Raw genomic sequence first — 18,312 nt, forward strand, 5'->3', positions numbered from 1 at the left:
CAATGGCTCAATAACATTTATTGCAACAAAATTAAGAAATGGGTCTATGGTCATCTCCTCAAAATATTAAAGAGATATAAGAAACAAAGGGCACAAAGGATAAATGTCCACTCATAACAATTAATACGATTTGAGACAATTTGATACTATAAAAAATACTCAAAATTTAAGATTTAACGCCCATAAAGTATTTATATTTATATTGCCTATACAACTTGTGTCTTGTTTACCTTACCAAGAAAAAAAAACTTAAAAACTAAAACTTCTGTAGCATAATTGGTTGTGACAAAATCGACCAAGGAAAGATTCAAATCGACTAAAGGGAAAGTGGATCTTTCTCTAGTCGATTTTGTCCTAGATAAAAATAAAGAGAATTAAGAGCAGTTATTCAACTCAGATCAGTTAATTTATTTTAGATTTTGAGTTATTAATTTTGTGTGGACAACGTTAATATGGATAAAATAATGTTATATGACATATCATTTTTTGTTGGACAGAGTTCATAGTAGATTAATTTTTGAAATATAGCATAAAGTTGTGTATAATAGATCGTTATGTTCAATATTTTCTTGAATCTCGTAGATAACAAGAACTTAATGTGTTGAATTGTTTTTTTATTGTATCGAATTTATCTTGTTTTCTTTGTTCTTTCTCTTAGAATTTTTTTTTTAAGAAAAAGAAAAGAAAGACTGAAAATTTTGAGTTTCGATCCAAAACTTTAGTGTAACAATTGAAACCGACTCCGTCACTACGGTCTTTAACTAAAAAATAATTAAATTTAAATCACTCCGTTTCTTTTAATTGTTTACTACTTTAATTATTTTTTTATCTTAATTTTTACTAATCATTTCAACAAATCAAGAAAAAAAAAATTCTTCATACTTTACCTTTTATAATAATTACTTATTTTGCGGATCATTTTCAAGACTTAATACTAAACATCAGCTAATACGAATATTATAATAAAAAAATTCATATGAATTATTGTTTTGAATGTAAAATCCAAAATGAAGAGGTAAAAATAAACAAAGGGAGTAATAATAATAGGAAAAATCCTTTTGGCCAGAATGGTAAAATAACATATTTCACACTATGTTATTTTACCTTTTTGAACATTTTTACCCTTTTTAACTTTAATACCTTTTAATTAAAAATTAGAAAAAAGATCAGTTTATCTTAATAAAAGAATATTATAGATTTTTTAAATTTTCTGGCCAAATTTTGATAAAATTTTCTGTCCATTCAGTCCGTTGGGACCTGTCACGACATTAATATCAACGTATAAATTTACCCATAATAATAATACTCTGATATTTTGGTCCGTTGGGACCTGTCAGGACATTAATATCAACGTATAAATTTACCAAGAAAAAGGTCCACATTTATTGCAGATATAATTAAGTGAAAAAGGACTTTATTTTTGCTCATTATTTGCCAACTTCTAAGAGTTGTTTGAGGCACAACTACGTGGAGCTTGCATAGTGATTAGTTATGGAAAAATTGGCGAGAATGATATTTCATTTATGTTATTTCATCTTTTTAAATATTTTTATTTTTTTAATTTTAATATATTTTAACTAAAAAATGTTTGAATTGAACACACCGTTTACATGATCATTGAATTCATTTCATTAGTTTAACAGTAGAATCATTTATTTATGAAATATCAATTACCCATAATATACATAAGTTTGTTCTTACTTTCAAGAAAGAATCTTTTCACAAGAAATTAAGAGTTTGAGAGACGAAGAAAACTTCTACTATTATATCTCTTTTTTTTTTATTCTTAATTTTAAATATATACAACTAATTATATGTTATTCATATTTTTAATATGAATTTGAGTTATCCACATCCGGTTCAACTAATTTCCTTCAACTATAAAAATATACAAACATGTTATGTTATATATTTGATGGTTGTAACTGGATTTGCAAATGTTAAAGATGCTTTTAACTACAAAAATATACAAACATGTTATGTTAATATGAAAAGATTCTTTCTCTACAAGTTTAAAGTCGAACTGGATTTGCAAATGTCACAGAAAAATGCCTTTTACAAACTATAAAAAGAGTTTGTAATATTCTTGACAAAATGATTTTTGAATGTCAAAAGAGTATTGTAAGTACATCTAATTGGGTAGAGAGAGTGTTTTATATAATTAATATATAATCACTTATCTCTACTCAATCTTGTTTTAGTATATAAATATAATCTACTAGTATAAAAGTTTGAATCATACCGCTTTGATAATCGAAGATAATTACATATAATTTTATTACAATCACTACATGGTATATTCAATTTCCATCTTAGATTGTTAACTTAAACTTCACGACAAAAACACACTTGACAAAATGGTTTTTTAATGTGATCCATTCACGGAATTGTTGAAAATGTCCAAATAATGAGAGACTCGTGAAATTGAAAATATGACATGTTCATTTCACTTTGTAATTGTATTTGTACACTAAAACAACTTGGAAGCCCTAAGAGACAAGTTCTGTTGATTTGAAGGATGTGGTATTTTCTTTGTTTAATATTAGTTAGTTATTGGCCTGAATTCTCGCCCCGCTAAGGGAATGGGAAAGCAGTCTCTCCACGATATCTCTGATTAAGGATTGAGGAATTCTAGCCATTCCACCTCCTCCTGGTGTCATCAGTGGTTATGTGATAAAATCTGAAATTGCCAGTTTAAAGTATAACAAGGAAGTACATTTAATCTTTTTCTTCATTTCATGGATGAAAGCTAGCACAACAAAAACAGGTATATAATATCTGTCTCTTTGCCCCATGTTTTATTTTTTGTAGCTTCATTTATTGTATTTTCTTTGTTAGTGTGGGAGAAGTAGTGGGATAGCCTCCTCTAACCTTTCCCTTTAGTAATCATGTTATTCTCCTTTTCTTCCATGTGTATTACTACCAATTGCTTTGTATCAATCTTGCTATTTGTTGTCATATTATCTTACTACCATTTCTTTTCTTGTCTATCAAGCCGAGATCTATAAGAAACAACATCTCTACTTAAAGATAGGGGTAAGATCTGTTTACATTTTATCCTCTCCAGACCCCACTTTTCAAAACTACACAAAGTATGTTGTTGTTGTGCATCATTAGTGATTCTACCATGCCATAAAAAAAGAGTCACATACACCAAATAACCAAAAACTCAACAATGGATTTATAGGAATATTGTCTTACAGCCAAAAATTTCAACAATCAGCAGGTTCAACTGCTATCTTTTTTTCCCTTTACAGCCTAAATAATACTCAAGCTTACTAAAGGGCTTTTTACAATAAATCATAGACTTCACAAGAACTTTGGTATATACTGCAAGCTAGAAATGAACCTAAAGAATAAAGCCATCCTCATAACTTTGCTAAAAATAATCGCAGAAATAAGAGGGGGTATATATCTAGATGCTTGGGTGATAAACAACTATGTACACAAACTAATGACTTCACCGGGGACGAGAACAACTTAAAAGGGAACAGAACTCAGGGGATGCGAACCATTAAGCATCAGAGTACGTATCTTTATGTTCCCCTTCACCAGTGTACTTTGGTTGATCAGAATCACCATCATCAGACTCTGACTGTGGGGTTATACTGCTTACCGTGCGAAGAAGTTCACAAGGATTTGAAGATTTTTGGGAGCACCAATTATCTGGAACACTTAAGAAGTGTGTGTCAATGAACTTCCTAAATCTCTTATAATACTCTTTTGGAGATACGATAGTAGGAAGCTGATTCTTCGGAACCACAAGTGAAGATTTGACCCAATTCTCGAGTTGTTTGTCCCATGTATATTGTCTGAGATAGTCAATGATGCCACAAACAAGTTCATGGCGTTGGCTATCCACTCCCACAAGTAGAGAATAGTCCATCACATTGATTGACTGCAAAAATCAATAAATAGTACCAGTTTTAGAGGCTAATCCATTAGCTTCAGATAATGCATACTCCTTCTGTTTCAATTAGGTTGCCTGATTTTGACTTGGCTGGAAGTTTAAAAAGTAGAGAAAACTTTTGCATTTTGTGGTTTCAAACTAAAGATACGTAAAATGTACCAAAATGCCCTTAAATCTTGTGGTCTTGAACAAACATGTCACGGTAAGTTAGAATTAAAGAGTTGCCAAAAAAGGAAAGATACATTCTTTTTGAAACAAACTAAAAAGGAAAATAAGACGGACCAAATTGAAACGGAGGGAGTAATAATTATAAGAAGCAGAAGTGACTTTTTATTGGATGCTTTTAAGTTTTGGTGGATAGAGCTACCAGTAATTAGAGTTTAGAGCAGTTTGACCCCTGACTTACCTTGAGGAAAGTACAGTCATTCCATACAGCCCGTTGCAAAGCCCTCTTTGATCTTGTCCCGACATATAAAGGAGAAACATTCATGTCATTCACAAAGTTTTGGTCTAAAAGAACGTCTCCTGCACCATTGCCAGCTGCACTAAATCGAGAATGCAAAGCGCCTTTCAGATCATACTGCCGAGTAGTAATTCTACCAAATGAAAGGTTCTCCATCACCATGAGATCATGCCTAGTCTCTTTTCCACCTCTTGGCCTTACACTGACCTGAAAAACATAAAACAGTAACAATCAAAAAGATGTCCAGAGTGTGCTGGCAGGAAGAAACAATATATTGTGGTAACAGCCAGAAAAGTGGAGTGACTAAAGTCGATTAATCAACCTGATAAATGCCAAGAATTTTTGCAAGGCAGGTTTGATTCCTCTTAGCATGGCACTGATCCATGTATGCAAAATAACTAGGAGCAAACTTCAAGAACGAGTCAAATTCCGCTCTCTTAATTTCCTTGATGATAAACCGATCATCAACTGTTTTGGCAAACAAAGAGTTACTTTTGCCACCTTTTGCATCCCAGCTCCTACACCTACTCAAGGAAGCAATAAAATCAACTTCTGAAGTGCACCATCGATCTCGCAATTGACGAAATTGGCTGGCATAGAGACAGAGGACTGAGTATTTATACTTCCCAGTCAATTTACCCAAACCCATGGAGACTTCCGCCTGAACAGCCGTGAAAGAAACCGATGAATCTAGCAAATCTACCCCATCTAAACTTGATGAGCGTGCTACCTCTGACATGTTTGAAGAGTGATACGCTGTTAAATCCAATGAACCAGTTGAAGACAAATGTGGAGAAGCTAGAGAGAACATCTGCATTAAGCCTTGTGAACTCTCATACGCCTTAGGATCAATTCCTCTATCTTTTCTGCCATCTTGCCCAAGATCTTCACATACAATAGGCAAATCCTTCAGCAAGGCCAAAGCACAGGCAATTATGCTAGAAAATTCATCTTCATAATCAGAAACAATGTATTTATCACTTCCAAGGGGAATGTGAAGCTTCGCACTCATGTCGGTAATAAGTTTATAAGTAGTAGATTCTACATCATGGTTTGTGATAGATCCTAATTTCGGTAGGTGACCTCTCTGGAGATCCTCCATGTATTGACACCAAATTTCAGGGAATGGAGTCCACCACCCCTCATCATTCTCTATGTTGGAAAATATTGAGGAGAGGGATCTACTCCTTTGAGAATGAATAGGATCATGCGTACCCCCAGCATCAACGGCAATTGGTTTATCCGTCTCCAATTGAATGGATGAAGGAAGATTGAGCTGTAAGTTACTTTCATTATCAAAAAGGCAGTGATCAGAGAGATCAGATTTCACTGTAATATCCTGAAGGGAAAAGTCGTTTCCATTTACTTTGGCTGCAGTTGTCACCTCAGCACCATCATTGCAAGCAGATAAATTTGATGGTTCATCTTGTCCACAATCATGTGTATCAACGGGAGTTTCTTCAATGGGAAATTTAGCAGATGATTCAACATTCGGTTTCAGATCATAGTCAGCATCCAAAACATCACCACGACTTCCTACAGTAGTTTCTGTCCTACTGTTATCATCTCCACAAGAGTCTTCAACTAGCTTGATATTCAGATCCGGACAATCTTCCAATGCTCTGTCATCTCTTTCCAGATAAACTTTAGTGTCTCCTTTAACATTGCTTCTCTCTTGTTGTTCCCTGTGGTTAATAGCATTGATACTCTGGTCAATAGTTTTGGGATTGGCAGCGGTACAATCAGATGATAGTAATGAATGAAGACGGCGATCCCACACACAGGACTCCAGCAAAAGCTCCAGCCGTATTCTATTCAACATTAGAAATTTATACATGACGACATCCCGATTCCCATCCATAACGACATTTTGAATACCAATCTGACATTGAATCCACATAGATTAGTAAAAGTAAAATAAGATTTACATTATGCTTTAATAAATGTCTGGAACAAATAAATCGTAAATGAGTAAGGCAATAGGTTTGGATATAGCTTCACCATCCACACATGCATGTAAATGCATTTGACATTTATCGACTTATACCTGAACATCGATTCTCATTAACCAGAAAATCAGAAAGCTATCAACTCTTTAAAGCATGTACTTGTATGTATTTGACATCTGTTAATATTATTGTACCCTAGCCAATATATTATCAAAATCATTTGCTCAGTCACAGAAGTGCAAGGTTGTAAGTAACCAAGTTATTACCGTGGAAAAAATGAACCAACTGATCTGATTAATTCAAAGGGAACTTAGAACTAGAATGACAGTCCACCACATCGACATTGATCAAATAGAATGTAACGGGAACAAATAATCTGAAACTAGAAGCAAAAAGGAGCTAACCTCAAATTGAGTTCTCTCTTCCTTCAACATTTTCTCAATTTCAGAAAATTTCTTAATTGATCCTTGAAGATTTAGAGTAGTTCCAACAAATCGAGACTCTATTGCCTGCAAAGCTTTTTCTACGTCACGAAACATCTTAATCCCTTTCATGTTCACCTAGTTGAGAAAGAAAAAAAAATTCTGTCAATATAGAAAATTGCAACAGGGCATGTAACTTCCATGTTCAGCCAAGTATTTAAAAGCATCAATCGGGTAAAAAGCACTCGCACTTGTAAAAAAACATACATCTTCAAAATCCTTCTTAAGAAATTCTTCATTGACAGAACTGCTAAATTCCAGCTTTTCTGGAGGAAGAGCCACGGAGTAAGTAGTAACCGTTGAGTACTTAAACACCGCAACCATATGCCCTAACCTGTTCATGCAGAAAATGACATGAATATCTTCAAAAAGGGAAGATAAAATATGAGAAAACACCAATCCAAATCCATGCAGAGTCACTGATAGCAAACGATTCAACTTAAATCTAGAGTAATGTCAAATGGAAATTTTTATAATAGACAGCAAAAGCTATCAGTAGGCTTTGCTATTAGATCTGCACACATGAAAATAAATAGAGACTTCTGAATAACTAAAGATAGCCACAAGTGACCATACCCAAAGAAGTAGAGGAAATCCCTGTGCAAAGAATGGCCACAGATAGGCAGCCTATTGAACAAAGAGGAATTTGAGAACCTAAGCTCCAAAAATTTTCCAAATGAAAAACCACGCGAACCAGTGGATACTAAAACTCTTTTCGTAGATTTTGAGCTGCCAATCTGGAACTTGCATCTACCACAACGACTCCACATCCAAATCTTCCCTTCCCTTTCACCTGGAAGCCCCTTGTCTTTTGGAAGAGAACGAACTTGAATTGCAAGTAACTTATTGTAATGTGCATAATAGAAAATGTGAGCTTCAGGGGGTCCATCACAGCTCTTGCATGGGAGTTTCTGTATGACAGAGCTTTTAGGTTAACATTTAAAACAAACTCCAGAGTAACTGATAACGATAAGGCCACAATTTTATTTCAAATAGATCATTATAGCAACTATTAATGATGAAATCAGCAAAATGACCACCAATCATTCCAAAGAAAATTGTTCATCAAATTGCAACTACAGTGACAGAACAAGAAGAGCTGAAGTGAAGACTATTGAGTTCTACGCACCTGACTTAGCAAATTTTGCTGCAAAAAGCTTCCAAGCGGAATATCAAAATTTTGGTAGAACTTTATGCGAGAAAAATGACCATGGGCACACATAGTCCCTTTTGAAGCATTCCGGCTTGATATCAGAACCAATATACTCTCAGTATCCATAGATTTAACACCATTACCCATATTACCAGATACCTGTGATTCTAAAGATTCTCCCTGGCTCACTATTGGAGTATGCAACTGTTCTTTTTCGGATGCCATCTCGTCATCACAAGTAGTGACTTTCTGATCTGTATCACTTTGATTAACCACCTCAGTTGCGTCAGGAACTTGAGTATCAGTTTGTTCCTGATCATCTTCATTGGATCCATTATCAATGAAACATGAGGGCATGGATTGACCAGAGGTGGGGCAGAGAGGAAAGTTGTCCCCCATAACCTTTTTCAGAGAGGCTGAGAGAGATGACAACCCAGAAAGAACTGGATTATATGGTTCAAATAACAGAGAATCACCTTGTTCACCACTAACAGCTGGAGGGTCATCAGTAGCTGTTGAATTCACCACCTGGTTAAGAGGAATAGTCGAGAACATTGCTTTTTGATCTAGAAGGAAAGAAGTCTCGAGGATTAAATTATATGCCATGATCACTGCACATCGTACCACACATTTGATCTTTTTCAATTCATCACTGTTAGCTCCCATTAACAAAATCTGCACAAAAGGCCAGGGTCAGAGGTATAGAAGTAAATGTTCTTTATTAAAAATGAAAGGGAGCAGATGTTAAAACACCAGGTATCAATTCTCTATTAGAGTCCAAAGCCACTAGCTAGGAGGGTCTCGGAAGTTCCAATAGCAACTAGCTTGTTTGTTTGTTGGTATACGAGATAAGTGCATGACTATATTCACTTTTTTCACAAAGATTCCTAAGATTATGGTATTCCATCCATTTAAAAACCCCAGCATTGATTCAAATGCGAGGGGGTCAAATGAAAGCAAAACTAACTCTTATTATATGATCTGGGAAATGCTATGCAAGTCTCCCGATGTACTCTAGTGTATTGTTCGTGACCTTTTTTGTTATCTCTTGAGAAATGACCCAACAGTGAAGCTATGTCCCAACTATCAGTAATCCCTAGTTAGATATTCTGTGTCATTAAAACTAACATAGGGAAGATGACTCACCGTACATCCCAGATGAGTAGGACAGCCCTCAATGAACAACAGTGTTTTACTAGGCCTTTTTCCACCATCATCAAAAGTGTCATGTTCCTCTACGAACCTTTGAAAATGAAAGGAATCACACTGTCTAAGCTTATGGCCAGACAAGATTTCACAAGAAAAGCTTGGTGAAACAGTGCAACGAGAAACTCTCTCCAGGCGATGTTCTTTCATATCAAAGACCAGTGTCCATCCTTTCCTGAGAATAGACTCTTGTATGTCACGAGAAACTGTTTTCTCTACCAATATCACATTTGGCTGATACCTCTCTAGAATGTCAGTGATAGACTTCACCACACTGTCTTTCTCCTGTCATTATTAATTGATAAGAACAGATGATTACGTACTCTAATATATTCCCTTTTTGTTTATCTCACATATATAGAGAGTTTCTTGTTTACCTGTCGCATTGACTCAAATGATGACAACTCACTTGAGAGACCTAGTGCACCCTCAATCAGCAGCAGCCTAGGTTTTTCAAACTTAGTTGGCATATGTTTATGTGCAGCATGCTTTTTGAAGACCATGCCTTTGATAAATTGACTAAAAAAACATGAAAAATTACAATGTAAGCCTGGGTTCCCCCTTTGTCTTAAATTTAGTCTTAGATAACAAACATGCAGATAAGAAGTAGAATGTAAATTGTACTGTATTTAGAAGGTAAGTCCACAATTAGAGGTAAGGTTACTTTCTAGGAAACTTGAGATTTTTAAAGAATAACAATGGTTACATGTAACCTAAAAAACAACATTCAGAAAGTACTGAATAGTGAATGGAAATTGTTATCATTTTTTTAAATGAATGACTCCATTTTGGGACATCCAAAAAGGTAATATTCAGGATATGAGTAACTAAAGTTAAGCAGATATTCATTCATAGACATTAGTGGAAGTATGGCAGAGGAAACCAAAGAATAAGGAGGATTGACAAGTGCGCACATCCAATGGCAACTGCTACCCCCAACTTCACAAATAGAGGACAACTATCAAACACTAGGAAACAGATAGTTTTCCACTTTGACAATCCAAGATTTAAACTGAACTAGAAAGGAAAACCAATTAAGAGATGAGACATGTCGTCATTCTGTTATACCTTTGGCTGGGAGAACCAGATCGTATACATTTTATCTTCACATATTTATTAGGGTCCATGGCCTTTCCTTCAGCAGAATCAGGCTTCACAAATGAAGCAGCCTCCCAAGACAAGGAGGTGACTATATCAACCCAATTGTCACCCCCAGATGAGGCAACACCAAAAGACTTAAGAAGGTCATAAACAAGGGCCTTAAGCTTCCCATTCATCACTTCTTCCAATGCCTTCCTCTTTTCCTCTTTAAATTTGTAGCTCCCAGAACCTTCATCTCCGAGGCTGAAAGAAGTTGGCTTGCCCCAGCCATCGCCGCATTCATCATCATCACAATTAGCCACACTGTCTTCCATATCATCATCACAACATTCTGGTTCTGGGGGCACCCAGAACTGATCCAGTTCATAACTAGAAGAGACTCCAGATTCATCATAGTCATCCCCTTCAACTTTGCTACAGGAGTCCTCTTGACTGCTCTCTGTGCTACATTCATCAATATTAACCCTGAACATATTAAAACCAAAATGAAAACCACATTGACATGTGTCAGACTTACCTCATTTCCCAAGGAAAAGCAGACAGGTATTTTAACAACATATGTAAATTTTAACATAACTAAATTACAACTAACCTCCCATCTGAGCTTGCATCACCTGAAAAGTCACCTGAATGATAAAAGAATAAGGAACCAACATGAGGTGATGATGAAGAGAATGAAAATGACAGTCAAAACTATGTGATTAAGAAAGGAGAGCATACTGTAACATGACATAGAGCTGTTACTGCTATGCAATGAAGCAGTCGGACTGATCAAACAAGTTGTAGTATCTTGCTTTTTGCCACAAAACTTGCAAAACGTACCAGAACTTCTATCATCTATTTGCATAGAATTCTCATTTTCTAAATTCTTCATGTTTCCGCTCGATCTTGTCAGAATACCAGAGTAGTGACATGTATTACATCTGATCCAGGAATGTTTTAACCTGCAGATTTGACCCACTCAATTGATTAAAAAGTGTCCAGTAACTAACAAAATAGAAGGTTCCTTCAAACAACAGAGTAATGCAGTGATAATAATCTTTCAAACGAAATCATAAAGTGAAAAGAATACCATGTTTATGAGAACAAGAATGAAGATGGAACTTATCATATTCGTTATAGGCAATATACTTGTTTCCCTCAAGAAAGAGGACTCATCTTTAAGCATTTGCATCAAAAAGTCAGGTTTAACGATGTACGTAATACAATTGAAGGACTAATATTGCAATATAGATTGGATAAATCAAGATATGTCATTTCTGGATCACTCATTCCGCCTTCTACAAAATCGTAATTGTCTAAAACAACCCTGTGTAATAATGTTTAGGCTATACTAATTTGCATTTCATGTCATAGCTCCTTTAATGAAGAAATGGTTATCAAATAGTACTAACTAAGAATGGAATTTCTTCATAACAAATTAAAATCTAATGAAAATAATGTACAAAAGGAAAAACCTTTCAGAAAACAAGGTTGTTCAAAAATGGCAGCAGGAGGAGGTGGCTGTTTATAACGGTATCTTATTAGTTAGTCAAACACAATGCGGATATACTTTGCTCTTAACCCACAAGGCATTCATCTTGTAGATATAAATTGAAGCATCCCCTTTAGAGACTAAATAAATCATCATTCAGATAAAAGATCCCAAACTATCTAAATCAACAAGTATCAACGTGTTCCTCTTTAAGAATAATCTACCAAAGGTAATTAGTTTTATAGTCCTGAATGTTCAGGCTGAGTTTACAAAGTAACAAACTTCTTAATTTTCAAAATGACCCAGAGAAGATTATCTCTCCACAAAATTTTCTGATCAACTTAAACTATTCAAATCAGAAAGTAATACTTTTCCTTCTTAAGTCACTGATTAAGAGAATCCGTCATATAGCTATAACTATATGAAACTGTCAAAGAAGGTCAGGTCATCAACAGCAGAAATAATCACTGAACAAGTCAACAATTTTTTATACCAAAGAAAACCAGGTCTATCTGTTTATTACCAGGGCAGCAAATCTTTCAATGAAATGACTCAATTTAAAGAGGACAAGGGTATAATTAAATCAAAAGCAAGAAGAAGACTACAAGATGATGACTCTCACTAAGGAATTAGCCATTCTTGGCTTCAAAATCAATATGCAACATAGATATCATATTTTTTCCCACCCCACTCCGTCAGGAGAACCGAACCAATAGTGTTCTCACCTATCCTCAAGCCGGACTCGAACCCTCAAACCACCATTGATGATGGAGGTGCAAGTCTCTCTTGTCACATATATATCATTAGAATTAAAGTTACAGAGATCAAATCACTCAATTAACTCATACCAATAAACACCATGTTAAAAATGAAGTTATTCAGATTAATTTTTTCCAAGGAAATCACTTAATTTGAAGATGTTACTAGTATAAGTACACCTAACAAACACCATATCAATAAAGATTACACTTGTTGATTTAACAGATGAATTATTCAGTTTTTTCTTCAAAAACATGAATACAAATAGCAAAGTAGATAAACAATACGAAATGAAGTGACAAAGATTCTTCTTTTATGACTTACACTTAAAGCAACCCATTTAACACGTATATGATGACCTCGAAATCAATCAAATTCACAAAAAAAAAAACTTGAACCCCAGGTATTATCCTCCAAAGGGGTATCAAAAAACTTGAAATCTTGGAAAAAAGTTGAATTTAAAAGAGAGAAAAAAAAGAGGGAATTGAAGAAGAGAAGAATGAAGTAGGAGAAAGAAGAAGACTTTTTGTCCATAAGTAGGGCCACTCAGTTTCATGCTTCGATATATTCACAATTAATTGTAGAAAAAGAAAGGAAAAGGTCAGAATTACTGTACCAAAAGTTTAAAATTCTTCTAAATTTTCGAAAATGAAAAGACAAAATGTATATACAGATATACGACTGTATTTGCGTAAAATACTGGAAAAAAAAAAGATATTTTCTTTTCACATTGGTACATTTGGATTTTGATTGGTTTTGGAGATTTTGCAAATTATTGGCATATAAGTGATAATTACTTACGTTCAAACACATGTTATACATTCATTTTTTTAAGATAAAAAATATTATTACTTCAAAACGTGAAATACCAAACAAGTATACCAATGAAACAAATGCCTCAATGAGCTTTAATTATGCCCCGTTCGGCTGTTTAAGTTTGTGGGGATTGGATAATTAAATTAATGGTATAATTCGATTCTTAATTGCATGAATCTAAAATTTCACTTTTATGGGAGTTTATGTCCTTTCTCGATTCTATCGAGCTCTTTTCGAACCTCTGTCTCTTGAAGCTAGAGTAAGGAATTGTCCACCTCATCACCCGGAAGAGCAGTGGCTCTGTTGTTTTGCATGCCTACAGAGAGACTCCAAAAGTACCGACGCCGAGAACAACTTTAATTGAATCGGGAATGGAAAGACTTCACTTCAACTCAATACCCTTCCAAACCATGCTTCACAATCAAGCTAGAAAAAGACTAAGCAAGTGTCGTCCTAATGAAATGGCGCGGGCAGCAAATCCAACGAGCTCAACTTCAACTGAAAAGAGAGGACTTCCCCCCTCCCCTAGCCTTACCGCGACTGCTGGCACGGAGTTAGCCGGGGCTTCTTCCTTGAGTCCTATCATGATCGCGCACTCGACGAAAGAGCTTTACAAGTGGAAGGCCTAAGAGAGATGGGGAACTTCTCTCCTATAAATCTTCTTTGCACGAGCATCTATAAGCCCAGATTAGATCTTTGGGATTTTTTTAGGGATTTATATAATTCGATTCCTAATTATATGAATCTAGAATTTGTAATGCCTACCCCTAGCTTGTATATAATTATTATGTTGATACATTTGATTTGTTTAAATTCTGTAAAAATGCATAAATACAAAATTTATATATACTTACCTTGTTTGTATATTGGCAAGCAAATTATACAAACAACAAACGAATTATACAAACGGAATGCCCCTAGCAAACAAAACTATGACTATGGAGCATAATTAGGCAAACTGTAACTAAGAAGGCTTATTAAGTTTAATCTTTTTACTATTTATGAAATTTCCTTAAACAATATTGTAGTGTATACTGAGGTTAGTGTAGTGAAAGAGAGAGTTGAGTCGAAGAAAAATATTCCAAATTTTCTACTAATTCACTATACAAAAGAGTAATTTTATGTTGATTAATGAATATGTTCTTTTTGTGGAACTTTGAATTCTTCAACTAATCGAGAGTTGTTTGAGTGGTACGACATTGTTGAACTGTTGTATCCTAGAGAGGACAAATCAATAAATATACTATTGGATCAGTGTAGATTATGTTGCAGTGAGCTTAAATCTCCTTAAAAAAACGAAATATCTTCGCCTCAACCTAAATGATGTTTTATTAGTTTTTTTTTCAACTGTAATTTATTATTTTTATGGTATATGAACATGATCGTAAATGAAGAACTCGGAACTGAAAGAAAGAAAGAAGGAGATACAAGAGAGATGATCTTCATTGATGGATATCTAAAACTGCTCAGTACAAAGAGTAGAGGTGATATGTATAGCTCTCCCTCTTCAATTAGTAACTAACTAACTCACATAATGACTAATCCACCCTTAATGTCACTTGACAGCCTAACTAACTTCTAAGCAGTTCTTCACATCACAACAGAACCAACAATATATATATATATATATATAACATAACATAATTGGATTTCTCCTATGGCATTAATAACAAATTGACATACTTTGGATGAAGAAAAATACATAGTATGCGTTCAATATTGTGGGTTAATGGAAAAAAATACTTTAAGGAGAATGAATGATGTATTAAAATATTTTTTACGCAGAAGTCATTTTCAAGTGCTAAACATTGCATTCGTTAAATTTTGTAACCAGCAAAAAAAATAACCATCACACTAAAAAGTAAACGCATCTTAATATTTGGTGTTAATAATCAAGTAGGTATAAGGAAAACTACTGATTTAATTCTTTTAGAAAATCATAAGACAATTTTTTTTAAAAAAAATCTCACAATGTTCCCTAAAGAGTGGTAAAACACTAAAAAGTGTAGAACAATTATTAAATAATTATTAATTAGGATGGCAGACATGAATTAAATAATTAAAATATCCGAAAGACACGCGAAACTATTCGGATAAAGAAGAGAATATATGTTTTCCCTATAATAATAAATAAATTATCCTTCTCCGACGGCTTTTTTTTTGCCCACTAATGGAATCAAATATATATTTTTAATTAATGGATTGTTTTACAAGGAGTTAATGACTTATTTATTTTTTTACCCCACCTTAATTTTTTTACTAAAAAATAATTATAGATTTTTTTCTTACGTATACTCAATATTTACATCAATCAAATAAATGATGCAAGACTCGCTTTTTTACATATAATTTTATAATAATTCACCGGAGATTCTATGAAATTGTACATTAATATATACATGGACAAGTAAAAGTTTTAACTTCTTTTTTAACAACAATTTCAATTCAAAAATGTGAAATGCTAGGCAAACAAAATGATGAAACAAACACCTCAATGAGCTTAATATATAAACATATATATAAGATTAAGATTTTTTTGATTTTTTTAAATTTCAATTTAGAATTGTAAATCAACCTTAATTTAGAAATCTTAATAATTCAGTTGATTAACTGCTTCAACTTTCACTTAATTAAATAAATATTCGAAGAATTTATAATTTCAACCACTCATTTTAAAAAAGAAATGAAATGAAAAGAAGATCAACCTCAAGTTTTGGTCAAAATCATTTTCTAGATATTTTTTTTTCTTAAAAAAGAATTGTGAGAGAATATATCATAAAAGCAAATTGAAGTAGATCTTTATTAAATGGACCATTGGAAGATATACAGCTCATGAGCACCTACACAAACAAATTTCAGCCAATTGACAAAAAGACGTGTTATTTAGGTCCCAACTACTCCACAAAATTGAGATAAATATCAAACATTATATTATTATTTTTTTTGTATAATCAAATAAGTTGCTTAAGTTCCACCAATTATTTAATTAGAAAAATAGTTTTTGAAAATATTATACGAAGAAAGTTCTTTTTTCCATATATATATTTTAAAATTTGTCTAAGAAATGACTTTTTTTTTTTTGAAAATTATTTTCTCTTCCTACTTTATATTTGCTTTTTACATACTTAATTTTGAAATATATTTTATTTGAACTAGCGAATTATCATAAACAATTTTTCTACTTTCATAAAATAAAATAGTAAAATTGTGTATACATTATTCATCTCAAACTGCACTTCTACAATTATATTGAATATAGTCATATACTGTGAGTTGCGATTGTTATTTTCTCTTCATACTAGACACGTCCTAAGTTGAATTTATGTAGATTAAATATATTAAACAAACGAATATTAATATGTACGGGTTTTTTTTCTATTTTCATTGAATAAAAATTATTACGAAGTTGATTTCATGTATGATAATTCAATTAATAGTTATTATCTTAATAAGTCATTTTTGTTAGGATTTTATATGAGATAATAACTGTTAATTGAGTAGATATCTGAAAAATCTAACTAAAATATTACAAAGTTTTAGTGTTAATTTTTTACAAAAGTTAAGAAGGAAGAATACTTAACCCTAATACGTACACTGTTTCTTTTATATCATTTATACCATGTCAAATTTCAAATTATATAAAATGTAATATAGTTATTCTCAATTAAGTTGTAACAATATACTATAGTCGCCTTTGACCATTAGAATTATCCCCTTTTTTACTGAAAATATTTTTATTTTTATTTGAAAATAAGTGTTTAGTTATGATTCTAAATACAATTTGAAATTGTGTTTAGAATTTAAAGAACATCAATAATCTTATTTTGACTTTTTTACTTTAATCATGTTTTTCTTTTTCAATTATAACCCTTTTTTTAAAATAAAAAGAATTCATGTTTATATGAAAAGAATTTGCAAAAATTATAATTAAATACAATTTCATCCTCAACTCTCAAATAGTATGTACTAGCTCGTATATGATATTCAATCCATGATATTATATGACTATCATTTTGAGATATTGCTCTTTTAAATCATATTTGATTGTATGTTTTAGGTAAATTAATCAAATTGGAAAAAATATATATTTAAATTCTATTTTTAAAAAATGAATAAACACAATTTCAACTATAATTCAATTTTTAAAATAAATTTCAAATTAAATAAATAGTACTCAAAATTNCATAATTTTAATTTAGGACCACAAGATTCAAAAGTCTTCTTTATTTACTTAAACCCCGTGCCAAGTCAAACCAGGTCATTCTTTGTGAAACGGAGGGAGTATTTGATTGTATGTTTAGGTAAATTAATCAAATTGGAAAAAATATATATTTAAATTCTGTTTTAAAAAAATGAATAAACACAATTTCAACTATAATTCAATTTTTAAAATAAATTTCAAATTAAATAAATAGTACTCAAAATTTAATTTTCATGGTCAAACAGAAAAGTTTTTTTTTTTTTTGTTTTTTCTAATTTGAAAATATTTAAAACTAATTATTGAGTCTAAAAATGCAATATGTGGTGTTGAGGTGGGCCAAGTGGCGGTGGGGTGGTTGTTCACGTCAATCATTATCACACCCTGTCCTCGGACTAGCCGCAAACCCACTCTATCTTATTTATCATTTTATTTGTCTAAAAATGCAATATGTGGTATACACCTATTTTTCTTGTAATTTATGTAATATTTGGGCTATTCGTTTACCAAATTTACCATCCATTATTTTTCTATTTATTGCAAGCAAGAATTCACTATCTATAAATAGTGTGGTCTTACCTTGTGTTGAATACACAAAAATTGTATATGGTCGAAAAAAAGCGTAAGAAATGATGAGAAGTATTATACTGTGTATATATCGAGTTACTGTAATGAAGAGAGAGATGAGATAAAGAAAAGTATTATAAATCGTCAACTAATTCACTATACAAAAAAGAGTAATTATATGTTGAAGGAATGTGTTATTTTTGTAGAGTTTTGGAATCTTCTACTAAATTCGAA

The 18,312-nt window shown here is 32.7% G+C and overlaps 1 protein-coding gene across 1 annotated transcript; it reads right to left on the reverse strand.

The window, feature by feature from the left end:
* Positions 1-3,210: 3,210 nt before the first annotated feature.
* Positions 3,211-13,048, reverse strand: LOC125872039 (putative 1-phosphatidylinositol-3-phosphate 5-kinase FAB1D). Its single transcript, XM_049552695.1, has 13 exons — positions 12,822-13,048; positions 10,985-11,208; positions 10,857-10,890; positions 10,232-10,729; positions 9,541-9,682; positions 9,104-9,448; positions 7,934-8,632; positions 7,381-7,715; positions 7,012-7,138; positions 6,727-6,882; positions 4,696-6,255; positions 4,317-4,580; positions 3,211-3,898 (listed from the first exon to the last, which is right to left on the reverse strand). The coding sequence occupies exons 2-13, from the start codon at positions 11,136-11,138 to the stop codon at positions 3,515-3,517; spliced, it is 4,698 nt and encodes a 1,565-aa protein (XP_049408652.1). The 5' UTR covers positions 11,139-11,208; positions 12,822-13,048; the 3' UTR covers positions 3,211-3,514.
* Positions 13,049-18,312: the final 5,264 nt, after the last annotated feature.

The sequence above is a fragment of the Solanum stenotomum genome, chromosome 8, assembly GCF_019186545.1.
Source record: "Solanum stenotomum isolate F172 chromosome 8, ASM1918654v1, whole genome shotgun sequence".
Taxonomy (NCBI): Eukaryota; Viridiplantae; Streptophyta; class Magnoliopsida; order Solanales; family Solanaceae; genus Solanum; species Solanum stenotomum.

Excerpts from the sequence above, each read along its gene's own strand:
- LOC125872039 (XM_049552695.1), bottom strand. The coding sequence starts at position 11,138 with ATGAAGAATTTAGAAAATGAGAATTCTATGCAAATAGATGATAGAAGT. Across the intron at positions 4,581-4,695 it reads AAATTCTTGGCATTTATCAG|GTCAGTGTAAGGCCAAGAGG; the intron begins GTTGATTAATCG and ends TATGTTTTTCAG. Across the intron at positions 3,899-4,316 it reads ATGACTGTACTTTCCTCAAG|TCAATCAATGTGATGGACTA; the intron begins GTAAGTCAGGGG and ends TGATTTTTGCAG.